The sequence below is a fragment of the Diospyros lotus genome, chromosome 3 (assembly GCF_014633365.1).
Source record: "Diospyros lotus cultivar Yz01 chromosome 3, ASM1463336v1, whole genome shotgun sequence".
Classification (NCBI taxonomy): domain Eukaryota; kingdom Viridiplantae; phylum Streptophyta; class Magnoliopsida; order Ericales; family Ebenaceae; genus Diospyros; species Diospyros lotus.
The window spans coordinates 2770310-2797439 of NC_068340.1; the positions used below are offsets into that span (position 1 = coordinate 2770310).

The 27130-nt window shown below is 37.9% G+C and overlaps 4 protein-coding genes and 1 non-coding gene across 7 annotated transcripts; 2 read left to right on the top strand and 3 right to left on the bottom strand.

The window, feature by feature from the left end:
- Positions 1–2393: 2393 nt before the first annotated feature.
- LOC127796624 (uncharacterized) lies at positions 2394–4756 on the bottom strand. Its single transcript, XM_052328859.1, has 2 exons — positions 4614–4756; positions 2394–4517 (listed from the first exon to the last, which is right to left on the bottom strand). Exon 2 carries the CDS (start codon positions 4419–4421, stop codon positions 2628–2630), a length of 1794 nt encoding a protein of 597 aa, XP_052184819.1. The 5' UTR covers positions 4422–4517; positions 4614–4756; the 3' UTR covers positions 2394–2627.
- A 1630-nt stretch (positions 4757–6386) lies between these two features.
- On the bottom strand, positions 6387–6459 carry TRNAK-UUU (transfer RNA lysine (anticodon UUU)). The gene has a single exon. It is a non-coding gene; the product is annotated as a tRNA-Lys (tRNA).
- A 53-nt stretch (positions 6460–6512) lies between these two features.
- Positions 6513–12249, top strand: LOC127796783 (uncharacterized). Its single transcript, XM_052329170.1, has 13 exons — positions 6513–6757; positions 6836–7517; positions 8201–8285; positions 8395–8484; positions 8898–8971; positions 9140–9224; positions 9315–9404; positions 9808–9938; positions 10330–10411; positions 10492–10539; positions 11150–11222; positions 11291–11394; positions 11767–12249. The coding sequence occupies exons 1-13, from the start codon at positions 6577–6579 to the stop codon at positions 11890–11892; spliced, it is 1851 nt and encodes a 616-aa protein (XP_052185130.1). The 5' UTR covers positions 6513–6576; the 3' UTR covers positions 11893–12249.
- A 440-nt stretch (positions 12250–12689) lies between these two features.
- LOC127796786 (uncharacterized) lies at positions 12690–19603 on the bottom strand. Its single transcript, XM_052329173.1, has 6 exons — positions 19202–19603; positions 18308–18372; positions 17887–18164; positions 16942–17013; positions 16789–16851; positions 12690–12969 (listed from the first exon to the last, which is right to left on the bottom strand). Exons 1-6 carry the CDS (start codon positions 19306–19308, stop codon positions 12925–12927), a joined length of 630 nt encoding a protein of 209 aa, XP_052185133.1. The 5' UTR covers positions 19309–19603; the 3' UTR covers positions 12690–12924.
- Positions 19604–19839: 236 nt separating this feature from the next.
- Positions 19840–25577, top strand: LOC127796784 (purple acid phosphatase 15). 3 transcript variants are annotated; one of them, XR_008022098.1, is made up of 8 exons: positions 19842–20216; positions 20910–21104; positions 22419–22752; positions 22873–23090; positions 23854–24044; positions 24402–24686; positions 24766–25037; positions 25141–25288. XR_008022098.1 is itself a non-coding variant. In XM_052329171.1 (7 exons), the coding sequence occupies exons 1-7, from the start codon at positions 19946–19948 to the stop codon at positions 25285–25287; spliced, it is 1641 nt and encodes a 546-aa protein (XP_052185131.1). In that variant the 5' UTR covers positions 19842–19945; the 3' UTR covers positions 25288–25577. The 3 variants fall into 3 exon arrangements, 2 of the variants coding, with proteins under 2 accessions (XP_052185132.1, XP_052185131.1); XM_052329171.1 differs by lacking the exon at positions 24766–25037 and having other exon boundaries at positions 25141–25577; XM_052329172.1 differs by lacking the exons at positions 24766–25037; positions 25141–25288 and having other exon boundaries at positions 19840–20216; positions 24298–24584.
- Positions 25578–27130: the final 1553 nt, after the last annotated feature.

The following is a 27130-nucleotide window of genomic DNA, read 5'->3' on the forward strand; positions in this document are numbered from 1 at the left end:
CCTTGTTTTGATGAGCTCGGGCCTATTGGGGTTCAGGCGATTGGACCTATTGTTGGGTTAAGCCTAGCTCTTAAGATGTAGTGCGAGAAATATCCATAACAAAATATAAAAGTAAATACGTTTTCATTATTTTAAAAAACTGAAAACAACCCTTAATGTCTCAAAAGAATTTTAGATTTATTTTCAAAACCAAACAGAAAAATTTTTGTTTTGTTTACAAAAATTCGGTGATAACATTTTTCTACATTGAAATGAAGCAATTTGGGGATAAATTTCCCACAACATCGACAGTGGAACGCCAAGAATGGTGTCCCCCTATTCATCACGCCATTTTGAAGTAATGAAATACCGTCCAATTGAAGACGGCAAAACGTAAAAATTGGTGGACTTTGCCATCTCCATTGGGGATGGCCTTAAGCACATTGATCTATCAAAAATCAACTAAGAAATTCAAAATATTTGTGTATTTTTTAAAAGAATAGAATCGAGACTTTTGAAAAATATTTTCTAAAAATGATTTGTTTAACAAAGATAGTTTTTATTATCATCAAAAGATTACTGGCTATACTCTTAAAGTTAACAAAATAGTTTTCTTAAACTTGGAGTTAGGCTGAACCTCAAGTTAAACTTAAAATTAAGGCTCAAGCTTATTTACTAAAATTTGCAACAACCAAATCTTGACTCATTTCTACTAAATGAGCTTTTAGCAAGCCTTTTGACAAACCCTAAATTAGTCTTAAGCGCGTTTGATTACAAGTATAGAAATTACATAGAAAAAAAATAAATTATTGACAATTTAATTACCTATAAATTATTTACATGGAAATTATCAATTGAAAGTGTTTGACTACAATTTTATCTTCTATGTAATTTTCTTCCCAAACCCACTCGTCTCCTCCCTGCCTCCCCCCTCCCTCCCAAACCCACTTATCCTCCTTGCCTCCCCCCATTGCCGGTTGCAACCCCCATCGTCGGTTGCAGCGACCATCGTCACCGCTGCCATCTTTGCTACCCATTTCTCTCTTAATTTCTCTCTCTCTCCTCCCTCCCAAACCCACTTCTTCTCCTTGCCTCCCCCTTCACCTCTACCGCACTCATCATCACTCTCTCTCACTCGTTTGCTCACCCTCTCTTTCACTCACTCTGTCGCTGCCTCTGTCTTTCTCTCGTTGCATCACTCTGTCGCTGCCTATGTCCCTCTCTCGCTGTAGATATGCTTTTAGGGGAAGGGGAAACCTTACCTTGAATGAAGATAATGAACCCTCAGAGCTTGTATTCAGCGAAGATGGCGATAAACAAGAGAAACTCAAGGATCAAGCACCAAATGGAAGAGAGACTCAAGGAATGAACGATAGTTAGTGATGAGATCATTGACTGGAAGATGTTTTCTCAACCCCTCATGAGAATTTGTTTTCCATCAATAGAGAGAAAAGAGGCATCACGTGCCCAAAGTTAGAATTTGTAATGTTTAGAAAATATAGCAAATCAAACACCACTAAAATTGAAATTTACATAGAAAATGGCCATTTTTCATGAAAAATATAGCCAATCAAATAGGCCTTAGTAGAATAAAATACAAGCTAGGCCCACCTAATTTAATTATGTTAATAGTTATGTAATCTTATTAAATAGAACATGTAAAATTAATATATTTCAATATATTTAGAATTTTAATGATATTAACATTATGGCAAAAGCCTTCAATTGTATAAAACACAGATTATTTCATAACAAAACACAAATAAGCTTGCAAATGAGCACTTAAACAAGTTTGTTTACGAGTTCAAATGAGTTAAATACTCTCAAATTTAAGCTGAACTCATTTACTAATATAATCAAATTTAAAAAATAAATTAGGATTCACACCAATAATATAATCTTAATTTTGCCCTTAAGATACAGATCAAGTGATCGAGTTGTAATAAATTAAGATTCACACAAGTAGAGCGTGAGTTCAACTTATTGTGCTTACGTAATAAGACAAAACCTCTACCTACGATTTATCTCTTCTATTAAAATCAAAGGCACGAACGACAAAAGATCATGCAAGAGCGATAAATCCCAAATTTAAAAAATAAACTCAAACTTGTTTATTTAACTAAAATAAATAAATGTAAATGAATCGAATCCAAATCTAGTAGAGCTTCAAGTTGGACAATCACAAATAACTTGTTCATTTGGAGCCCTATGTGTTTGCTTTTGTCTTGTAGGTTTTAGCATGCTTTTAAGTATATCAAAAAAGAGTTGCAAATTGTGAAACAAGAATTTGTCTATGCCTATAAATTGTATTCCATATTAAAAAGAATGTCCATTGGTTTTCTAAACTTCTAATCAAATTTCTGTGACAGCGATGGGCCACATAGGAGTACTCCACTTGGTTTAGTATTTTTATACATCTTGCCCAAAATGTAGCAATCTCTTTAGGTTCAAGAGATGCTTCTAAGGAAAAACAGGATGGAGGAAGAAATTAAAAGAAAGAAACAAGCCAGTCATCTCTTATTGAGAGATAAATTATACTTTTTCCATTCATGAATTGATACAGATAAGCAGATGAACAAGGGGGTGCTTGCCTAATTCATCTCCTGATGATTAAAACTGAAGTTTGGTTGGATTCTGGAAGAAGTTCTTCACCACAGCTTCTCTGTTAGCCTGATCATGAATGAATTTACAGCAAGCGAATCTAAAATTATCCATGAGGACTCAAACAGCTCATGAAAGAAATCAGCTCCTGTTTCGGTAGCTGCGTCCCTGAAAGCAATCCCAAATGCATTTCCTTTATCTGCACCAAGACGTGGCCTCCCACAAACGCCAACTATCAGTACCTTCCTTTGCTCTTGAATGTAGCAAACACAGATTAAAGGCTTCATTTTTGCACCCTTCTCCCGCAAAGCATCCAACAGAAAATACCCAAATTTTGTTAAAGCCTGGGGGTAACCCAACAGCTTTGTGTCTACTGAATCTTCAAGCTTCACCCACCTGAACTTGCTTCCGCTTCTTATGGATCCCTTCTTGGTTATGGCTGCACTTCCTTGTCTGAGAATCGCCCTTTGTACCTTTATGGCCTGTCGCATTCCCAGCTCTAGTTTTTCAAGCTTGCCTAAGGACAACGCATCATAAGCCACCCCAAACTGCTTGGAAGCGCAGGAGCCATCAGATTCGACAAATGACTCTAGAAGAGCTGTTATTCCATACACCACATCTGCAGCAGAAATTCTTGAACTATACCCGTGTAGCAGGCAGAAGCCTCTGTAGTAAAAATCAGTTAGCCCATACTCAGGTAGAAACTCTTCAAACTCAACCTTCATTTTCCTTTTAATCTCAACGTTCATGTACTGAAACTTCTGCTTGCAGTCCTCTAGTTTGAATCCCATTCGAGCAAGCAGCAGCATTAACTTCTTCACCCCATTGTCACTCCATGTCTTCAATTTAGTTGCAATGTAGGATGAGCACAGCATCGAATCAAACAAATTCCACTCTTGTAGCAACATTAGCTTTGGCTCATCTTCATACGCAATTCTTGAAGAATCTGGAGCCAAAACCTTGGTTCCGTCCTTTAGGGTCACTGTCGTAACCACGTCCAAATTCCCCGAGCTATTGATATGCTGTTCAAGCTCCATCACCCCGGATTGGTATCTCTCGTTTGTTAATCTTTCATGAACAAACTGGTCGGTTAAAGCCACACAAGCAAGCCACAGTAGCTCATTTGTGTTCTTCCTCAGGAAATGAGAGAGGTCATACATCAAACACCCGGAAGGCTTCCCATGGAAAGTACCCATCGAGTAGTATTCTTTCTTCAGCTTCCTGAAAAGCTTAACTGGATCTCTTTCACTTTCTTCGGAAACCCTTCTCCTCTTCTGAGTCGCATCCCCATCTTCCTCGTCAGTATCACTGTCATTCTCATCTTCACTATCAGAATCATCTTCAGCCTCATCATCGCTGTTCAAATCACTGGCATGAGCCAAAGCCGAGACCGGAACTTTCAGATCATAGGCCAAATCGGCCTGGTCCTCATCATCCCGAGTATAAAGCACAACAACACGATCATTCTGATCACTGAGATTGTGCAAGTGAATTGGTCGGTGACTATCAACAACAAAAACACGCGCAGAAGCGCCCAAATTCAGGACTTTCCGCAGATCGCGGTGGCAGCCCCAATTAATCAGAAGAATCGTGACGGGCTCATCCGAAGATGAACACAAATTAGGGCCAGCGTACTTGTGAATTTCGTTAAAAGTGGAAACAGGATAACACGCGTACCGAACAGAATCGGACTCGAGAACGTGGCCTACGATCTTCAAAGCACAAAGCGAGTCAACATCGGAAGTCGACGGGAATATGAGCAGAGGCGTGGAAGAAGCCGAACCAAGGGCCGACTCTCGCAACCGCGCGTAAAACGATTCGATCCTTTCTTCTCTCACCATAATCACTCAATTGCGCGTTTCAGTATTTGAAAATATCAAATCTTTTGAGCATTAACAACGTCGAGTTCAAAATTGAATGGAACAACAGATCAGAATCTGAAAGAATACTCCTTGTTCAGACTTCCAGAACAAATCGCTCTTAGATAAAGCAATAGAGAGAACTGAAGATCGATTTTCAGGGGCGTTAAGTACCTGAAATTGCAGATTCTCGTTTGCTTCGCAATCTTTCGCTTCTATTCAGCTCAGCTCATCGTCTTGCTCCGAGAGAGAGAGAGAGAGAGAGAGAGAGATCTGGGATTTGAAGTTTGGAGAAATTCCCAAAATTTGAATTTTTGGGCCGACCGCGAAAATTTGGCGGTTGCGGGGAGGTGGGTTAGGAAGATATGTACATTATCGCTCACGTGATGGGTTTGCTACTTCAGCCGTACGATTAGCGTGATTGATTCAATGATTAGATCTGACGGTTTTGATGTGCATTATGGATGGGCTCATTAAAGTGCGGAAAACAGTTTAATATTAACCGAAGTCCACTTGCTTAAATGCTTTACCAGCTTCAACGCATAGGGAATTTTTTTTAAATATTATACTTTTTTAAATATTTAATATATTTCTAGGGCTACCGAGATACAACAAAATACACTGTTCCGAATAATAAATCTGAGGAAATTAAAAATTTTCCTTAAGAGCCGAGTAATAAGTGTAAAAAGATAATGAATAAAGAGATAAATTTAAATAAATTAAATTTATTATCGAGAATAGTATGTTTTTGTTAATCTTACTACTCCGAATAATGAGTTTCACTCACCAAGATAGATTGTCATGTTAAACTAGAAAAAATGTAGCAGTTTGTTAAATAATTTAGTGTTATTATCTAAATACAATAATAATTTTATTTTTATGAAATAGTGTCTCGATTAAAATTTATAAGTGACCTATAAGAAAGAAATCAGTTTAGGGATGTAATTAAAATTTACAAGTGACCTATAAGGAAGAAACCAGTTTAGGGACGCAATTGAATCGTTGCACGAACCTACGATGCTAAATCAATCTATGAATGAGTGTGTAAAATATAAAAAAAAAGTAGAATTATCGTAAATGTAAAATTCTAAGTGTACTTTTACTATAAGAGAGTCGCAATCTTTGATAGATATTTTAAGGTCTTTTTAAGATTTATAGACAAACACATAAAAGGTTAATTTGACTCAATCTTATCAGTCTCTTAATCATACTAATCATCAGGTATTCTCATCGACCTCTCGGACACACAAGTCCCTCATCCAAATCTCTTGGTTTAATCTCTCGGGGGTCTCCTACAAATCTCTTCCAAGTCTTTCAGTGACTTGAATTGATATCCTTCTATCTCATCATCTAATGACCTCACCCACTTGCAACGTGTTTATGTGAATTTATTCCTTCAGAAAATTTTTTAGCCCATTTCTCGAGGCTTGCGCCAATGAATGGATTAAATTTCTTAAACACAACATTTAAAAAGTGTAATATTTTATTCAAATGCTTAGAATATTGTAATATTTTTAAAATTTATCACAAAACGTATTTATATAAAATAATATAATTCATTGTCACATATAAAAAATGTTTAAATAATTAGTAATTATAAAAATATCATCAAATACCATTTTATTTGATGATATCATTTTATAAATATAAAAATAATATCATTTTAAAATTTAAATACTTCAATTCTCAACTAAAATTGTTTAATGATGTCTATTTTAACCCATATATATATATATATATATTTTGATAAGTCAGGTACCGAACTTCGTCTATAACTAATCTTGAGGACGGCAGCCTTCCCTACCAATTCAACCCGAATGCAGCCTATATTTGAGATAAACCCGGATGCAGAGCCTATATTTCGATTATTTTTGTTCTGATGTTGCCAAACTAGCGTTGGTTTTTGGCTTGTATTAAATAAAAGAGTAATAACTAAAACCTAATGGGCGCCGTCTGTGGGAATCGAACCCACGACCACATGGTTAAAAGCCATGCGCTCTACCGGCTGAGCTAAGACGGCTTACGATGTCGAGTGGTTCATTGTGTTAAATGACCATTCTTCAGACCATTTTCTTCTTTGAACGACTGACATCGTGAAGTACTAGAGAGCTCAGCCAAGCTTCCAACGGTTGCAGCAATGGCGGACATCTCAGAAGCGCCGGAGACTTCGAAAGATCCACCACAGTCCCCTTCCCCAGAGAACAACAACGCTGCTTCTCCAATCTCGCCGAACTTCGATCCCATCACCACCCGAAGCACAAAACCAGGATCGAAGCGTCTCGTACTCTCTTTCACTGTCCTACTATCCTTCCTCTTAGGTCGGTGTCTCTCTCTAGACATATATGATTGTGATAGTAATCGTTATTGCGATATCAGTGTTTTGATTCTCTTGACAGGCCTGCCTTTCTTGCTGAAATCTATCGAGATCTACAGATCACCTCTCCCGTTTGGAGACATCGATTCGCTTTCGAGCGCAATCGAATCGGCTCCATTGGCCTTCCCTTGCCGCTTCCACGCAGTGTTTGTCGGTTTCGGTGGCAAAGATTCGATAACCTCACGTGCAGATCAATTAGGGTTTTCAATTTCTGGTCTTATGAGCAAGTTCACAGGCGGTGGTCACGTTTGTGGTGCTTGCGGTAACAAGTACACTGTCTCGGTTACGGTAGACTCCGTTGCGGACTGTACTCGCAGTAAGAGTTCAGAACCTGCTGCACTGTGGCGGTGTGGAGCGATGAATGAGTTGAGTTTAGATGGTGAATTCAAGGATGAGGAATTTGTTGACGAGTATTTGGAGTCTATACTGGGGGTTGATGTGAAGGTCTATACTGTTGTGGTGGTGAAAAGGGATGAGGCCGTTAGGGCCGTAGTTGGGAAGCATAGACACGCCTGGATTGTGGGTAGGGTTTCCGAGGTGGATGCAGTGGAGAATATAGCGGAGATTTTTGTTAAGGTTTTTTTGAATGGCGGGAAGGAAGAAGGTCTGATTCCTGGGGAGTTTATGCCTGTGGGTTCTGATGGGAAGGTTGTGCTGTCTTTCAATTTGTTGAATGCTGATCCCCATGATTGGGTTTATGACTGGTATGGAGCTGTATAATCTTTTTGCGGTTTGTATGGATTCTGTTTGATGACTTGTCGATTTTGGTATCTTCTTTCTATGATTGACATTGGTGTCATCTGGGTTCCTCTTTGCCTGCATTTCCCAGTCTAAAAAAACTTAGATGCATGAGTTCCTGGCAGTAGCTGATACAATATCAATATGCTGGTTGTGACAGTTATCAATGGTTGTTGTTTCTTGTCCTGATTCACTGGGGAAGCCTTTTTCTGGGTAACGCTATATTTGGGTCCTGGAAGGTCTGGGAGAAGTGAACGAGCAGGGGCTTGCTACTGTTATATATTTGGGTTCTGAAAGTCTGAATGGTAATTCAATCAATTCAGGCAGACTGAACTAGAACAAACTGATGAAATTATAATCTTGACTGCCACCCACAATAAACCAACTTCATCTCTGGTCTCCATGTTGTTTTTCACTGGTCAAAGAGGTTGGATATTCTGGCCCAGGGCATCTTTTTAGACAGAAAAGACAGGGAAAATGCTTTTTTGTGTCTATTTCATGGAACTTGAGAACAGTTTAATGCAGTAGGCACTGAAATATAATGTTTAGTAACCTCTATTATTCAGTTCACAGTTTTTGAAGAAACCTACTTTACTTGTTTTTATGTATCATCTAATCTCGTCCATCTAATACTTGCTTGTATATGCAGGGATTTTCAGAAGATAGAAGAGAATTTCTTGGCTCCCGTTGTCAAGGCTCTGGGACCTGTAGCCAGCATAAGTGTGGAAAGTCAGGTAATGTAGCTTTGTCCTTTAGGATAATCAAGCTTCAGTGAACCTTTCACAGATTAGGTTATTCTTCAATTTATTTGTGACCTAATGTTGTTTGGTTCTGTGACTGCAGGTCTTGTACCATGCACCAAAGTCCTCAGTATCCTACTGGGATGACAAGCTGCAGAGTTACATTTACAGTACCATGGATCTACCTTTCTTTGTATGCTTTTTACATACTTGTGACGTGCAGAAGAAATTTCACTAGTTGCAAATTTTCAAAATCCAATATGCCTTAGTGACATTGTTCTTGAAATTTATGCATGCTATCTTCTATGCCCCCTAATACAACATTTAGCAAAAGGAATAGTATGTATTATTTGCAGCTGTTATTAATATTGGCATGGCTGCTACTTGTCCCTGGAGGAGTTGTCCTCTTGAAAAGTAACTGGAAGTGAATTTTTTCCTTGGATGCCACTTTTGACCATTTAATAATTTTTAAAATTTCTGTAAAACTGTTCATGCGGATAAAGCAGTTAGATTTGTTATGTTTCTTGAATGGTAGTGTGATTTTTACATTATTGCCGAGTATTGTAGTTTATTTTTTCACTAGTATCTTTTGTGTATGTTTAATAGGTGAATTCAAATGAATGGCATTTGGATACTTCCATAGCAGCTGGTGGGCGGTCAAAGATTTTGCAATTTGTGGTGTATATCCCTTAACTCATTCTCTCTGGTCATTGCTGTATTCTTCCTTTGTTTTTTCTAATTTGATCATTTTGCTGATAAATAATTGGATACTACAATCTGAAAATCTGTGGTAGCAAGAGATGAAAACCGCCTAATACTCCAGTTATGTTTTGTCTATGTACTGCCAGATATGTTCCATCCGTAAATGAGTGTCCCCTTCTCTTACAGCTTCCTGATGGAGAGATTTCCATGACAAATGGTTTTATATCTCCTGTGAGAGCTTTCATCATAATGATACATATTTGCTACATTATTCTTGTGGAAATTGCCTAGCATAGCTAAATAAAAATTTCCACCTGGCAGATGTGGGGAGGCATTGCTGTTTGGAATCCTCCGGGCTGTTCAAGGGATACAGGAAAGATACACCCTGTCAGGCAGAAAATCTCCCATCAGGTTAGAAATCCATCTGTAGATTCCATCAAAGCATAACAACTTTTAGCCCATGTGCGGGTGATATAGATATATAGGGTTCAGGGGATTTAAAGCAAACTCTTTCCATTTGCTAAAGGTTCAGGGGATTTGGTCACATTATTCAACCGCTATACATGTAGGTGATATAGATATATAGGGTTTTGAGACTCTTGATCCAAGGAGTACTGCACTGGCATCCAGATTTTTTTTTTCTTTTCCATCTGTATATAGTAGTACACCATGTACATTTACTGGCCTTCTTTGCCATAAAACCACATTTTTCTTCCCCTAACTTTTATTCTTGTTGTTGAATGACTAGAAGGCCATTTTGTACTATATAGGTTCTTATACATGTTATTCAATATTTACATGTGTTATGAAACAGGACCTTCAGAAGGTTTTTGAAGTTTTCATGGGGCAGTTGCGGCAACTTTTTGGCCTTAAATCCAATAATGTTTATGTTGGAGTATCTGGAACATTTGTCCTTTTAGCTGGTCAACAAGGATTTACAGAATGGTAAGGCTATTCTTGACTAGTATACTGAAAAATTGGAGTTTGAGAAGCTGTTATACAAAATTTCATATGACATATCATGTGATACAGGATTTCTTGCTTCCTTTTTCATGGGGCAGTCTTGTATGAGTTTCGGATGAACATATTTATTCCAAGTTCTAGTTTTGCATTTCAGTCGGCGTTCACACAATTTTTCTTCCAGTGGCACAGTGGATAAGTTGACCTTTTTCCAGATTTCAGCCAAATTACTTTTTTGAGTATAATGCATGCTATTCCATGAAGTACTTTGCCACGGTTATGGTCCTATGCTATAAATGGTTTTAATTGCTATATGTTTGATCACCAAGTTTCATGTGCTGTCAGATGATGAGCATTTTTGTTCCATCCATTTCAGGGAGTTGGATGTGTTGTCAAGGCAGCACGCATACTTTAATCTTCTTTCATGTGCTACAACCCTTGGATCACTTTCCAGATTGGTATGTCTTTATTTCTTAGACTATATAAACTCAATCAAATTTATGGGTTGTGACAAAAGTGATCCAAGGATTCCATGCAGGTCCAGTCACTTCCAAGGATGATTATAATGGATGAAATAGGAAAGCAGGTTAGTTGATAAAAAGGCTTGTTGATTAATTATTCCTTTTTTGCTAGGGTCATGATGGATTCTTTTATTCCTATGCTGAGTTGAAGATAAGCATACATTAGAAAAAGAAATCCTCAAGATGAAAAAGGTTTTTGGGTTTCGTCAAAGTAATTGGTTAAGGATTAATAACCATTTTTTTATAATTGTTATATCCAACTTTAGCTAGAACATGAAAAAAAGAAAAAAAAATCAGTTATTGTTTGGAAGCACGAGAGAGTGGATGTGCAGTCAGGTATGTTTTTAACTTGGTTTTCAACAAGAATTATTGCTCGTCATCTGTACTTTCATCGTACAATTTTCAACTAGGATATTTTGGCAGTTCCCAAGGTTTTTGGGACTTTGATTTAATTTTATGATGCTTGAGGTATTTAATTTTGATGTCTCACGGTATCAATGAGTGCTCTTATGTTTACCCCTATTTGGGACTTCAATTTATATATGTGTGTGTGTGTGTGGAACTTGTATATTTATCATGTGTAACTAAACTTTAATAGTCCTTGGGTCCATTCTTCTATTCGTTATGCTTGGCAAACTAGTGGCAGCTTGATCCATAATCATCTTACTTGAGCAGGTAATGTTTTCTCTTGAGGCTGCAAATATGGCTCGGGCTAATGCTTCTCTTGGAATTTATGATGCTTCAGCTGGTATGCTCTATTTGTATATTCCTAGCATTTGTTCAGCAAATAACTAACAAATAGCTCTTTCATTTCAGTGTCCTCAAGACAAGCAAGATCCTTGGCTGAAGATGCCTTTTTCCATCCATCCATCATGTCTGTGAGCTATTACTCATTTGAGCATTGCTTTGCCGTCTATTCGGTAAGCTACATAAAAAGTGACATGCCTATCTTGAAAATAAATAGATAATTAAAGAACAGATGAGATGTTTATTCTTCCTATCGCTGGGTGGTACATGGAATCATGACAAGGGCTTCTATAAAAAAGTTTATATCTGCTAAACCGATAAACTTAAAAAGGCCATTTGTTAGGTCCACCCATGGGAGAGAGGGCATGGAATTGTCGGGTATAGCTATGGATTTGGTGCAGCACTCGCTAAATACTAAATTGCTGGAATTTTGCATAGTTTTTATGTGAAGTTGTTTGTACATATGGTGAACAGACAGATCACTGAGGCAATGTTCTTTCTGCTAATGGACTGATGACTTTGTATGTACCCTTCTCTTGTGACAGCCCTTCTTTTTGCCGGTCTCCTTGCACGTACTTCTTGCAGCCGTCAGGGAGTGGAGAAGATTCAAGAAGGAAAAAGCAAAATACATAGCATGGAAAGCCCGAGGAGGAAGAAATCAAACATCTTGAATCGTTTGGAAGGAACAGGCAGGAAGACGGCCGGCCGGCATGTCATGGCATCTGATCCATGCTGAAAAAGGCAGAAAGTACAAGGGGGAATTCTTCAAGTTTCTGGGTTGAAGATTGCTTAAAGTTCGAGAATCAAGATCTTCCTGCGCCCTAATTCCCTTCTGGGGGCTGATTGAAATTAGGCACCATCAGCTCTGTCCCTCTCTGCTTCCAGCAACCGGTTTGGCTTTTTGGTATTTTCTAGGGATTATTTACAAAGAAGATAAATTTTTGTTTCCTGGTATTGGAAAACATTTTACGTATAAAATCCGTTTGAACACCTATAATTACAAATCAGATATTGGTTGATTTCGTAAATTACATCTTCAATTATTTAAATATAAAATTCAAATCTTTAACCTAACTAATCTTTTATGAGTTTATGCAAATAATTTCGTTCATATAAATTAAAGCAAAATTTTATTAAGTTATAGACAACCTTACGGATCCTGCATTATTTTCCCGGTGATAATGTTCTGCAGCCCAACGTTTCATCAGGGTGGCTTTGGGGACAAATTTAAAGTTCTTGTTAGAGGTGGGTTAGGAGGGTGTAGATCCGTGACCCACCCCTTAATAAATTTTTGAATTATTTTGTATTTATAATTCAAAAATTAACAAGATTAAACAAGGCCTGAAATGAGAAACAGGGGATCATGTAATATGATATCCCCCCGGATTGCTGTAATCCTAGCTTTAACAACAGCCCCCCAGATGGATCATCGAAGAGAAAATCAACCTAATATGTGGCAAAACAGAGATGCAATCAAGTTCATCAAAATTCAAATTTCATAATGATATCAACCATCATCAGCTCACTGAAGCCACTTACCAATACAACCGAATATTTAATCTGGCAAAAAACGGAAACGAAAAATTACATGCAGTTGTATCAGTAAAACAAGCCTGCTCCTGCTGCTGCCCTGTAGAATGTTGACGATTGGAACAAAGGGGTTCAAAGCAAACATGCATGGATATGGAAACCACTGGCAAATATCAGACTTTAGACTCTAAGGCCAAAAGTATCTTCTTTCTTGGACCCTGTGAGAATCACAAGGAACAGAAAAATATATTTAGTCAAAATAAATAGGGCAACATAAAACTGCTAACAGGTGAAGAAAAAACAACACATAATAGACAGCATTAATTTGACTCGCATCCCAAATGATGTTATTTCGCAATAAAGGAAAATAATAAATAAATAAAGAATGAGAATTTCTGTTTGTGTACACTTCTCATGTGCATTTCTATTCGTGCTCTTCCTTATAAATACTGTTTTATAACACTTCACGGTACATGAGAAGGAAGTAGTTTTGCCACTCAAGTCACAATACTCAAATGACAATAGCCATATGGTGTTTATTGTGTTGGCTCAAGAACTATCTCATTTAGGCCTCCATCCTCTGGCTTGTAAGGTATGTCTGATAGGTTATTCCTTTTTGTGAATCCGGGGAAAAACAAATAGGCATCTGATCTTGCTTACCACATGAAGAACATATGTGGAATACAGCTGTTCTCCTGCAATGTTTAGTCGTTCCTTCCCCCATTCTAAATAAAAGCCAAAATCAGCAAGTAGTTTAACTGGGTTTTCTTCAGAACTATTTTAAAGATGTCAATCAATTAAGTCCTTCAGAACTATTTTATGACAAGAGAGCGGGCAACTACCTACACACGAACAGCCTGCCTCCTGACAAGGTGCCGCAATTTTCTTTATTTCTGTGTATCAGGGAAGGGGGGGTTCACATTTTTCATCTATTTCACTGGATATCTATTCATTACATCATACAACTGAGATCCAGTAAGCTGTGTCCATAATCTTTTTAGCCCAATGGTGATGGCATTTCAGTATGAGCAACCCTTGTATAAAAAACTTGTCAGATATTTGATGAATTACTACCTCAATTGAGTTATAAGAATTCTTTGTCATGTATCTAGGGTTGGATTGGGAATCGGAAGGATCCAATAGAACTAAGACCAAGAACAGAAGGAATTGGAGGGAAAATTGGACAAAAATGGGGGGAAGAAATTAGAGATAATTGCAAAGGGAAACGGGAGGGAGATTGAGAGAATTCTGAGAGGGAACTCAGAGTATTCAATTATCAATTCAAAACATCTCCTTCATCCTTAGCTGTGGCTTATATATATAGCCTAACAACCTCCCACATACACCAATGTGCAGTACAAACGATAAGTCTTAGACTCTTAACTGCCTATAGCTAAGGGTAATTATCAGTAGCCGAAAAGAAGGAAAAATTACAATTATTGTGTAATGCATGTGAGCTAACTACTATTATAATGACAATTATAGCCATTTGAGCTAAAAGAGAAATAAAGTTAACGAAAGATTCACATGGACATTCGACTTTTCATCTACTTGTCAACACTGACAACTGATTTTGTCTATTCTTTTCCTTGTTTTTCTCTTTTGTAAAGTTAACGAAAGATTCACATGGACATTCGACTTTTCATCTACTTGTCAACACTGACAACCGATTTTGTCTATTCTTTTCCTTGTTTTTCTCTTTTGTCAGGACCCTAGTCCTAACTAAAGTTTTCAGACAAATAGAAAGCAAAGAGAAACAGACACAAATGAGGGAGGAACAGAGAGAAATGAGGGAGAAAATAGAATTCTGATAATTCTCATCTGATGTCCCACCAAACAGTGGCAAAGCTTTTTATATATAAAGCTATCTAGATATAAAAGTTGTAATGGTTAGATATAAAACTAGGGTCTTGACAAAGAGAAAGACAAGGAAAAGAATAGACAAAATCAGTTGCCAGTGTTAACAAGTAGATGAAAAGTCGAATGTCCATGTGAATCTTTCCTTAACTTTATTTCTCTTTTAGCTCAAATGGCTATAATTGTCATTATAATAGTAGTTAGCTCACATGCATTACACAATAATTGTAATTTTTCCTTCTTTTTGGCTACTGATAATTACCCTTAGCTATAGGCAGTTAAGACTTATCGTTCGTACTGCACATGGGTGCATGTGGGAGGTTATTAGGCTATATATATAAGCCATAGCTGAGGATGAAGGGGATGTTTTGAATTGATAATTGAATACTTTGAGTTCCCTCTCAGAATTCTCTGAATCTCCCTCTTGTTTCCCTCTACAACTCTCTCTCATTTCTCTCTAATTTCTTCCCCCATTTCTGTCCAATTTTCCCTCCAATTCCTTCTATTTTTGGTCTTAGTTCTATTGGATCCTTCCGATTATCGATCCAACCCTAGGCTAAACCCTAAGTACACAACAAAGAATTCTTATAACTCCATTGAGGTAGTAATTCATCAAATATCATAGAAGCTTTTTATACAAGAGTTACAAGAATTGAGGTAGTAACTCGAGAGTCAAACGTAGTTTAGCCACTTGCTCCAAATCCTCAGAATCGTCAACTGCCAAGATATCTCCAACAATATTATCTCCCGTAATAGAAAGGAACTCAGCGCTGCAGCTCCCCACTGGAGTATGAACAAGCAAAGCAGCAAGAGCCTTGTTCCAAATAGCAAAACTTTTAACTTCATCAGTTATTTCCCTTAGCTTTCCTCCATTTACATGTTGTCTCCTAGTTTCCTTAGAACTTTGAATCTGCTCATCAATGAGAGAATTCCTGTTAGGATCATAACGCATAGGAGACCTCCCAGAGTTCCAATCCTAGACATTAGCTAGTCCTTCAGACACTTCTCTTTTTAAGGAATCAGGTTGTTTCTTTAGATCTACTTTCTGAACATCCTAGACCTTATAGTCTTTATTTGGAGAATGAATTTCACCGCCCAATATCATTATTGTTATTGATGTCATCCTCCTATCAGTACTTTCTGAATCAAAACACTCCTCCTCCTCAAGATCAAAAGTAATCAAAGAATCATTTCTCCACAATTTTGACTTCTCCTGGTACCGCTTTACTTGAAGAACCTCCTACAGCTCAAAAACATCGTTTGAAATGTCCTCCTTATTACTTCTCTCTTCCTTAGTTGAACTCGTTGGTATGTCAATGGAATACTGATTCCTTGGACGAGTAATGTATGGATCTCCAACTGTCACAGGAATTGGTCTATTTCTTTAAATAATTGGATAAGAATATTCCTTAGAAAGTAATTAAGCTAGAAGACAACCTGATACCGTTTGGCCATCATCATGAGTTCATCCATTTTCCTTTCAAAACTACCCATAGAAGTTTCGAACTTCTAGTAACCATCAGCCATGGAGAAAATCTGAAAAGAGCTAGATCTGAGACCAAGGAACTGCTTTGATACCACTTTGTCAAGACCCTAGTCCTAACTAAGATTTTCAAACAAACAAAAAGTAGAGAGAAATAGACAGAAATGAGGGAGAAGCTAGAATTCTGATATTCCTTAAATTCTGATAATTCTCATATGATGTCCCCCCAAACTGTGGCATAGCCTTTTATATGTAGCTATCCGGCAGTTACCACTTCCACTACCCCACTACTCCACTACCCTCAACTACTCCTAATTCATAACTATAAATAACAACTAAATAAAAATAACTTCTTAATTCATCTAGGTTGTGACTCTCTTCAGATCCCATCCTTGTTGCATCTATTCAGTTCCTCCATTATCATTTATTATCAAGGATTTTATTTCCTCCCGAATTAATGATAAAATGAGAGCCTTCTTTTACAAGTTATGGAACTTCTTTCTCCTTCAAACAATTAGTTCCTTTGAACATGTAAATAATACATAAGTCTTTAAGTATTTGACAACGCAACAAAAAGCAGTAAATTCCATATTGAAAAGGGATTTCTCTCGATCAATAACAAAAACACATAAATTTAGACAACCTATAATAGCAAATAAGAACTCTCTCATAGCAGAATGATTGTAATCAAGTTTACCATTGGTATCCCTAAAGCTTTCAAATCGTTGTCAGTCATGTGCACAAGTGTTGCCATATCAACCTGCAGAATCAGTATAGTGTGTCAAAGGAACATCCCAAGATGATTGTTGAAACTGGAGATGATACAAATAATGCAGCAACTTATACATACTTCCTCAGCTTGAAATGTAATCGAATACTTCTCCAGACCAAGGGACTGCAGGAAATTATCAACTGACTCAGCCTGCAGTAGAGATCAATCACTTAGAAGGATGAACAGCTACCAGAAATAATTAAAAAACTCTCCATAATCAGTTAAATTATTCAAAGTCCAACATAGCTCAGGCCTTAAAAATATGCCTCAAACTTCAACCCTCAAGCTAAACCACCTTCAACCTGCCCCCTTAAAGGCCAAGGGAACAAAACACATGCAAGTCTTCAATATGGTCATACTGAGGTTATACCATGGAAGGATCACAATTCCCATGCAGAAAATAGAAATAAAATATGCACCATTGCTAAGAAACCTTGCCCCCTTAGAGGCCAAGGGAACAAAACACTTGCAAGTCTTCAACATGGTCGTACTGAGGTTATACCCTGGAAGGATCACAATTCCCATGCAGAAAATAGAAATAAAATATGCACCATTGTTAAGAAACTTTGCCCCCTTAAAGGCCAAGGGAACAAAACACTTGCAAGTCTTCAATACGGTCGTACTGAGGTTATACCATGGAAGGATCACAATTCCCGTGCAGAAAATAGAAATAAAATATGCACCACTGTTATGAAACTTTGATGAAGTAGCCAATAAAACATGATGCAAGTTCCAATGTAGAGAAATAAGAAATCACTATATACAAGATTGCATACAATTATCAACAATATCTTCCATTAAAAAGTTACAGTTTGTAATATAATGCCAATTATGTGAATATTTCTGGTCTATGTAAATAATTTTTGAAATATAAATTGTCCACACAAGAATTTTAAATCTATATTCATGACAACCACACATCTTATTATAAGTTAAAACCCTTTTTTCATAACATTTTTTTAAAGATCTTCAAAAAAGTTGTAAAACTAATTGAAAAACAAAAATAAAAGGGTAGATCTGTGCCTTTTGATGAGTCTTTTTCCTAGAGACTTTGCCAGCTACTTTTTTTGTCTCCGGTTCAGGGGTTTCAACAATAACACTTTTCCTCACAGGTATACTGCCCTCAAGTACTGGCTTTGCTTTTGGAGGATCACTGTTTGGAGGAGGCAGATACATTGTGCCAGAGAGCTTTTCACGCAGATCCCTTACACCTGAAACAGATGTACTTCCACTTTGACTTGCTTGCTGAACACTCTTCTTCAGGAGCTTCAGTCGAAGATCTTTAGCACCAATTCTGCGATCTTTAAATACCATTAACATACAATAACAATATATGAGTAATTCCTACAAGGAACAATTTGTATGGCATACATACAGATCAATATGCTATGCCATTATAGCAGAAATGACTATTTGAATTCAATCATATCAAAGAAAATCATACTTGACATTTGTGGTCTATCATCCATGTAAAGATCATGTTCCCACTTGTCATCATCCTGCCTCTGCCTGCAAAGCATGCGGCAATAGATAAACTAAGAGGTTTTATTTAGATAAAAGTAAATGAAGGGCTTTACAACTCAGTATATAGAGTGTTTCACCTCGCAAACTGCTTGAAGAAATTTATATAGGTGAACGAATTTAAGTTATTTGTTAGCTTCAAACAGACAAGGGCATATATCAGGGAAAAAAAGTTATACCATAAAACGCAAATCAGAAAACCCTGTGTCAAACGCCTTCAAAGTCACCAATCTTGCATTTAGGCTAGTTAACAACATTTACTCCAAGTGACTGCCAAATTCCACATTGAAAATCCACCAGACCTATTCTTCTGGCCATTTCATTTGACAATGTAAATCAATGAGTCAGAGTCCTCATTCTATTTACACTGTAAGCAGTCAGAAACTTAAACAAATCTGCAGCCCCACAGTAACAAATACTCCTTGGGTCGAACTCATCACCATCAATTGTTTTTACACACTCTCCATCATCATCACCATCGCTAAAATTTTAATGAAAACAAGTTTACCGACCCAAAAGTTTCAATAGGTGAACCATTTCCATTAAGTTCAAACCCTGTTTACAAGAAATCATGTGTAGAACTAATATATAGCATAAATTAAAATTCAACACGAATTTATATTCAAATCCACGATCCATATGACCATAAATTAATGTCATAATAACTTCCACGTCGGACCAAGAATTGAAAACCAAAAACGTAAGTACCAAGCGCACGCAAACAAACACGCACCATAATATAACACGCACAACCAAAAGCACAGTAAAAAGCACCAAATCGAAGTAGAATAACGAAGAGAATGGAAGGGAAACGGACCTCTTGCCGGTGATTTGTCTTCGGCGACCGGAATCGTCTACGGCGTTGCCATTAAGACGCTCCTTTATTGACCTCCTGCTTGCAGCGTCCACACGATCAGCATACATCCTCTCTCCCTATGTATATAGATTGATAGATATTTGCAGTTGAATAAACAATCAAACGTTCACGGACTCCCTAGCAAAAGTCGAAAATCCAAACCCTAACCCTAACCCGAGCTATAACTCTAACCCCACCAACAAATCGCATAGATAATCGTGTGCAGTTTTAAATAGTACGAAGATGTTGAAACGCAATTGATAGGTCTGAAACGTCCGAAGGGTTCGAAGATTTCCCGACCAGAGATTGGAGAAGACGAAGAGCTGGAAACTAAAAACTCTCCGCGGGTTCTCTGCATTTACAATGAGCTTCTCTGGATTTATTAAGATACGAATAATGAGTTTAAGCGGGTTAGGCCGGGTCGACCCGAAGTATGGGCCTAATTCAGCCCATATGGACTTATCCTCTGGGCCTTCTAGCGGGCCCTCAATTGCTATGTCTTATTGTTTTTGAAGAGAGGAGACAGGACAACGGCCGATAACCGTCATTCAGGCAGGCAAGCCCAGACACTATAAATGTTGACAAGACAGGTACGTCTCGAGTTGGTTCTATCATTTCTCCTCATTCTTACTTTGCTTTCCACTTTATCTCGTTCTTTCTTCTGCTCCATCTCTCTTAGATTAGCATAATGAGCAAACCCTAGATATGGCGTCGCTGTTGTTCTCTTCCTCTGCGCTTGCAATCTCGCTGTTGATTCTGTTCTGTGTCGCCGTCGTCCACTGCGGGATTCCGACGACTCTGGACGGGCCGTTCGAGCCCAAGACGGTGCCGTTCGACGAAAGTTTGCGCGGCAACGCCGTCGATCTGCCTGGCGCCGATCCTAGAGTTCGGAGGCGAGTCGAAGGATTCGAACCGGAGCAGATATCGGTTGCTCTCTCCGCCACCTATGATTCCGTTTGGATTTCTTGGATCACAGGTTATTCTGTTATCGAGTCTCATGCATCTTTTTCTGTTTTTTTTCGCTTTTCAATTTCATTCATTTATTTTTTTTTTTTTTTTTCTGGTCAGAAAATGATACTCTTAAAGAAATTTGGCTGATGTATAGATTTTAATAGAACTTAGGAATAAGTGTTGGTTAGGTTATTGATCAAATTTGTGTTCAATCTTAGATCTCTTTCCTCGAGAATGTTAAATGTTTCGCAGGGGAATATTGTGAATTTATTTATGTGTATGTGTGTTTGTTTTTACCTAGGCCTGCACCTTTTCGTGTGCTTATGCATGTGTTTTACTACATACGTCTATGGTTTGTATTGCATTTTGAATTCCTATTGTCTCAGTGTATGGGAATTTATATGCATGCGAATTTATGTCATTCTGAGTGTTCTCGTGGATTAGGTATATAAATATTGTCAGGTAACTGTCCGAGTGTGTTTTATTATAGCAGATGCCACACAACCTGTTTGCTTTGCCCCCCGCCCCCCACAGTTAAATGGCTCAGATCCATGTGGTAGGATTCCTAACCTGCCCCGCCCTGTGGGATCAAGACTTGTATTGTTGTTGTTGTTGTTGTTGTTTTGGTGAAATCTACGTGCATTTCACATAGCTTTTAACTAGTTTGGCGTTTTATATCATTTTTAGTGAACTGAGTTGTATCTATTGGATTTTACAGGGGAATCCCAAATTGGATATGACATTAAACCATTAGATCCTAAAAGTGTTTCTAGTATTGTTTATTATGGGAGGGTAAGGCAGCCAATACTACATCATGAAGCCAGAGGCTATTCTCTTGTTTACAACCAACTTTATCCTTTTGAAGGCCTTCAGAACTATACCTCAGGAATTATTCATCATGTTCGCCTGACAGGTACATTTGCCTTTCTGTCCCCTTTCTTAGTTGTAAGCATGACAGTTTTCTTGTTATAAAGGCTTGGTTAATCTTATGTGCAGAATCTTGTGAATGTGAGCAAAATTTTAGAAATGGGATCACAATTGGGATCTTTTAATGTCATTAGATGATATTAACAGTTTCTCCTCTGTTTCACTTGAAGCATATCAACTATTTAGACATATTGGTGACGAGTTACTTATAAGAGGTTCAATTCTTAATTTCCTTTTCTTTTCATAATAATTTATATCATTTGAATATCCATTAACTGACCTTGGGAGGAATTATACTCTCTTATTAGGTTTTCTATGTCTTCAGATGAGGATAAACTATACCGTAGTATTCTTACTGCAGTTTAGCAATGAGACTGTGAATGCATCAACTGGGACTTTTTTTCCCGTTTCAGATATTGTTTTGTTGAATTCGAATATTGCCTTTGTTGTTCTCACAGTGACAGTTGGTGACACTAGATGATCATAGCACATAAGTCATTAATTGTTGAACTCCTTACTGTTTCTTAGGTTTTAGGTTCATGGTAGGTGTATAGATTCATCAAAAATTGTAAGATAGAGTACCTGTATGATCATAAAGCATTACTGTAAGCAAAACTAGGGGGCCTAAATTTTGCTCTGCAACAGATGACCAGGTGACTACAGTTAATTGAATCTTACTCATGAATGCAAGAACTCGAACATAATGTATGGTTTTCTTCTCTAGAGATCTCTCTTCGTTACAACTATTCAGTTCCAACTATTACTTCTTCTTTTTTTTAGATTATTACTCAATTGTACTTGCTGACTAAATCTACTAATTATGTACAAAATTTTAAACCTCCTTGGAGATAATATTTATCCATTCCCTTTCATGTTAAAATAAAATACTTAGAGCTACAAGCAGGAAGATTGTTGTGTGTATGTATACAATTGAATGTGTGCCTGCATATGTATACATGCATGTGCATGTACTCAGGACATGAGACAAATTAGGAATTGGAAGTTTGTGGAATCAATTGGCAACATAATCACTGGAGTCACTGGACCATTCTGAGGATTTTATGTCTAGCCGTGATTATTATTAAGAGTCATAACAGGTTTCTGTCTATCTGTGATTTTCTTTGGAGTTTGTAAATAACTTATAGCATTATAAATAGCATTATTTTCTGTTAAAAAAAATTATGGTTTGCAAATTTTTTACTACAATTCATACATGTAATTTTCTTCATTATGTTTGTTGTCTTCCTCATTTTTCAGTTTAACTGATAAAATGGACTATCACCTGCATTTTATTGTGAAGGGTTGAAACCTAGCACAGTGTACTACTATCGGTGTGGGGATCCTTCTATTCCTGCTATTAGTGAAATATTCTCTTTCAAGACTATGCCTGTTTCTGGGCCAAAACATTACCCTAAAAGAATTGGAATTGTGGGGGATCTGGGTCTCACATACAATATGACAACCACCATTAATCACTTGATTGGTAACAAACCTGATCTCATGTTATTGGTTGGTGATGTGACTTACGCAAATCTGTATCTCACAAATGGGACTGGCTCCGACTGCTACAGTTGTGACTTTCCACATACTCCCATACAAGAGACCTACCAACCCCGCTGGGATTTTTGGGGAAGGTAAAAATGCATATTATGACCTATAGTTTCTTCTCCTTTTATTGTTCTATTTTTCCTTCTAAAATTTGATGTATGGATTGGTTTTAATTTATAGTTCTTTTGCTATATTACTTTCAACAGGTTCATGCAGAACTTGATCTCAAAAGTTCCAATGATGGTGGTAGAAGGGAACCATGAAATGGAAGAACAGATTCAAAACCAGACATTTGTAGCATACAGATCTCGGTTTGCATTCCCATCAGAAGAAAGTGGGTCTCAATCCCCATTCTACTACTCGTTCAATGCGGGGGGGATACACTTCTTGATGCTTGGGGCTTATATAGACTATAATAAAACAGGTTTGGCATTTTTCTATCAGTTTTCATTTATTTTTCTTTTTCACCTCATATTGAACATCTGGCTGACTTGTAAGCTTACCTATGTTGCCTCTTGATCCAGTAGTAAGAAAATGCCCCTTTTTGGTTGGCATCAATTTTGATATTGATAACCTTGTCTGACTCAAGAAATAAAGTAATAGTGAATTTAGGCTCTGTGTATCAGAGTGCTTTTTCTGTAATAGCTGTTTGATGGTCATCAGAAGCACCCTCCTTTCTTTTACGTTAAAGTCAGAGGAGGCGGTGTCTGTTTAGCATGTGAAGTCCCAAAACCATGTCCTGAAATGTTGATTGCTATTCATTTTTGTCCAACTTCATTTTCCATATAAATAGGAATCGGCTTGTTCTGCTTTTTGGACTCACAAGTGCCACCACTAAATGGTACAGGTTGAATAAATCATTATTTCTCATTGGAATATGGTGACTTATGTCCTAGATTTTCATCATTTTTTTGTCTTGGATATGATGTGGCCTGATTACCCGCTTATTAGCTTCAGAAACATGAGCTAGCTACTTGTAAGAACTCAATAGATTATGAAAATTCAATTAAATTGAAGAGCTTCAGGGTAAAGTTTTTTTTTTTTTATGGGGGATAAATTAATTTGTTATCCAACATCTTTTGTTTCAGCATTTAATATGTTTTATTCATTCCAAGGCATTTCATTCTTCATTTCTTTTTGGTCTATTTTCTTGTGAGTCCGTTCACTTCTCTTTATATTCTCTGCAGGTGATCAATACAAGTGGTTAGAGAGGGACTTAGCTAATGTCAACAGATCTGTCACACCGTGGTTGATAGCTGCTTGGCACCCACCGTGGTACAATTCTTATGCAGCCCATTACAGAGAAGTGGAGTGTATGAGGATGGAAATGGAAGATTTACTCTACTCTTATGGTGTTGATATAGTCTTCAATGGACATGTAAGTGGTTTATACCTTTTGTTGAATTTCACCCTCTAACTGACCTGATTATATGATTGTCTTGTGAAATGGAAATTGTGAATAAAATTGTTCCGTTTTTCTTTTCATGGAGGGGTAAAACTTAGTATCATGCAGTCAAAGCTTAAACACATTTTGTCCTTTATAATATATCAAAAACACAGTGAAAACTTGAAATACTTGTGAGTAAAATGCTTTTACGTTTTAATTGAAAGTTCTCACACATTGTCTTTAGCATGCCCACCATGATGGAGAAGCGGAGGAAGGAATAGGGCTTGTTCTGGTTTTTACATGTGCCAGTGCATTTCCTGTTCATTTTACTTGTGCAATGGTTGTCAGGTTCACGCTTATGAGAGGTCAAATCGAGTTTATAACTATACATTAGATCCGTGTGGTCCTGTCTATATTACCGTGGGAGACGGGGGCAATAGAGAGAAGATGGCAATTGAACATGCTGATGGACCGGGTAACTGCCCAGAACCTTCAACAACACCAGATCAACACGTGGGGGGATTCTGTGCAACAAACTTTACTACTGGTCCAGCAACAGGTAAATTTTGCTGGGACCGGCAACCTGATTTCAGCGCCTTCAGGGAAAGCAGTTTTGGCCACGGAATACTAGAGGTACACATTCACGGATACTCTTTCCTTCTCCGCCCGTCTTATTTCACTATAATTTTTATAATTAGTCCCTTTTTGCTAGTGTCAATACAGAGAGCATATACCAGTGAATTAGTCGAACTATATGGTACTTCATCGTTAAGCACCCACAAATTGGTTGAACTCTCCAATTTAAGTATCAGACTCATAGGCATGGCCCCATTTGCAGAAGATTGGACACCCAATTAGGGAAGATAACAAAGTGGCACTGGTTCTCCGACAGATGTTTAAGTCGATGTGTTGGGATGAATATATTCTAATTAGTGGCATTGTAAGTCTTTAGATTGAGATCAGAAACAAGCAATTGAGCTGCGAGTATGTCAGTAAATGTAGCATATATTTGTTGCAAACACTACTGGAAGTTGTTTTTTCCCTTTAGAACTCACATCTAACGATTGCCTTTTGGTACCAACTGCAGGTGAAAAATGAGACGTGGGCGCTTTGGACGTGGCACCGGAATCAGGACTCGGTGAGTAAAACCGGGGACAAGATTTATATAGTGAGGCAGCCTGATAAATGCTCTATCCGCCCGGTGGCAACTAAAAGTTGGTTTCCGGCCAAGTGACCTTTCATAGATGTGTCGTCTAGTATAGAAGCCTCGCAGTTTTGACCATCACAAATATTTTTGTTACGAGATTCTTAAAACTTATATTTGGATTCATGGAAATGCTGAATTTCAAAGAAATCTCAAATGTAAGGATGGGATTGTGCAGCATCTGGCTGCATTTGACACGGCTTGTCGTTTGCAATACTGCAGAAATCTCACGAGACACCATATTCCCGTACTACTTGACACTGCCCTGGCTACACTGTTTTGGTCAGTGGTTAAAGAAGACAATGAGGTTGTGATTTCAAGCTCTCTCTCTCTCTCTCTCTATCAAGGTCTGTTACAGTGTCTTTAATTTAATTTTTAACTTTTCTGTTCAATTTTCATTTTCAATTAAAGGGAAAAACCAATGCTGTCAATGGTGGGTGGGGAGGGAAAGACGAGAAAGAAAACACAATGAAGACCGTCTAAACATTATTTTCATGTTCAGTTTTAAACAATAAAAATAGAAAAAATAAAAACAGAAGTCATGCCTAATGGGTAATAGCCCAATATATCAAATCAATAAATTGAAATAAAAACCTACCACTGTGCATGTATGATCCTAATCAAGAAGTATAATAATATTATATTATACTATAAATTCTTTTATAAAAAATTTGAATTTTCTTTCGGATAAGCCATGAAATGAGAAAAAAATGTTAGAATGCCAACAGGCATCTATTATTGAATTCATCTCACCTGATAACTAATTTGAGAAATGTCCTCGTGAGTTACAAGGATACATTTTTTAGAGGTTTTTAATTTGATTTTATGTGATTTCCGTTAAAGAATACATTCGGTGATGAGCGTGACATATTAATAATAAAAAAAATTAACTAAAATTCATAAAACTGTTTTTGCATGAATCAGTTCCTCTGTATTCTGGCTAAATTCTTTTAACATCATCATCATCATTATTATTTACGTTGAGAATTTTAAACTGCAGCTTGGCATTTGATACATTTTCTATTCAAAACTCCAAATAACTAAACAAATAAATAAAGAGCATTCAATATATATGTTTCCGCGTTGCTTTACATTGAAACCACGCTACCCTCCCTCCCTGCTGACTTGTGATCATAATCAGATAATCAAAACCAAAATCTTCGCCAATTAATTAATAATAATAATGATAATAGTTAAGTTCAGAAGACGTGAAGAATCTCCATGAGGAAGCCATTGCAGAGCGGGCAATAGGACTTCTGCACGTACAGCTCCCTCGAACACATCCTGCAATATGCGTGCCCGCACGGCACGGACCCTGCCCCCTTGTGCCTCACCATGCACACGCAACAGGTGCTGTCCTCCCCGCCTCCGCTCTCTACGCCTTCTTCCTCTTCCTCTTCGTCCTCGTCCTCCTCCTCGTTATCCATCATGTACGATGCCCCGTCCAGCCCCATTTCCCTGTCCGTCTCCGCCAGCAGCGCCATCAACGACATTTTCACCGCCGGCTTACCTTTCTCACCCTCTTCGTCGTCTTCTTCTTCTTCTTCCTCTTCTCCTTCTTCGTCGTCTTCCTTTTCCTCCTCCTCCTCCTCCTCCTCCTCCTCATCCGCCGCAGGCTTTGGCACTCCGGCGGCGGCTTTCTGACTCGCTGGGAAAGTCGTGGGGTTAATGCGGCTCGACTCGCGGCGGAGCATCATAGCTCTGGCGGTTGGCGCTGGGATTGGTTCGGCGCGAGTTTCGCCTTCGCTGGCTGGATCTGACGGTGGCGGGGGCGATTCGGGATCCGTCGAATCGGGAGTTGGAGCCTCCGAGTTAAGACGATCCGAGTTCTGCCGAGAGAGCATTCTTCTGGCCGAGTTATTCCGGATGGGGA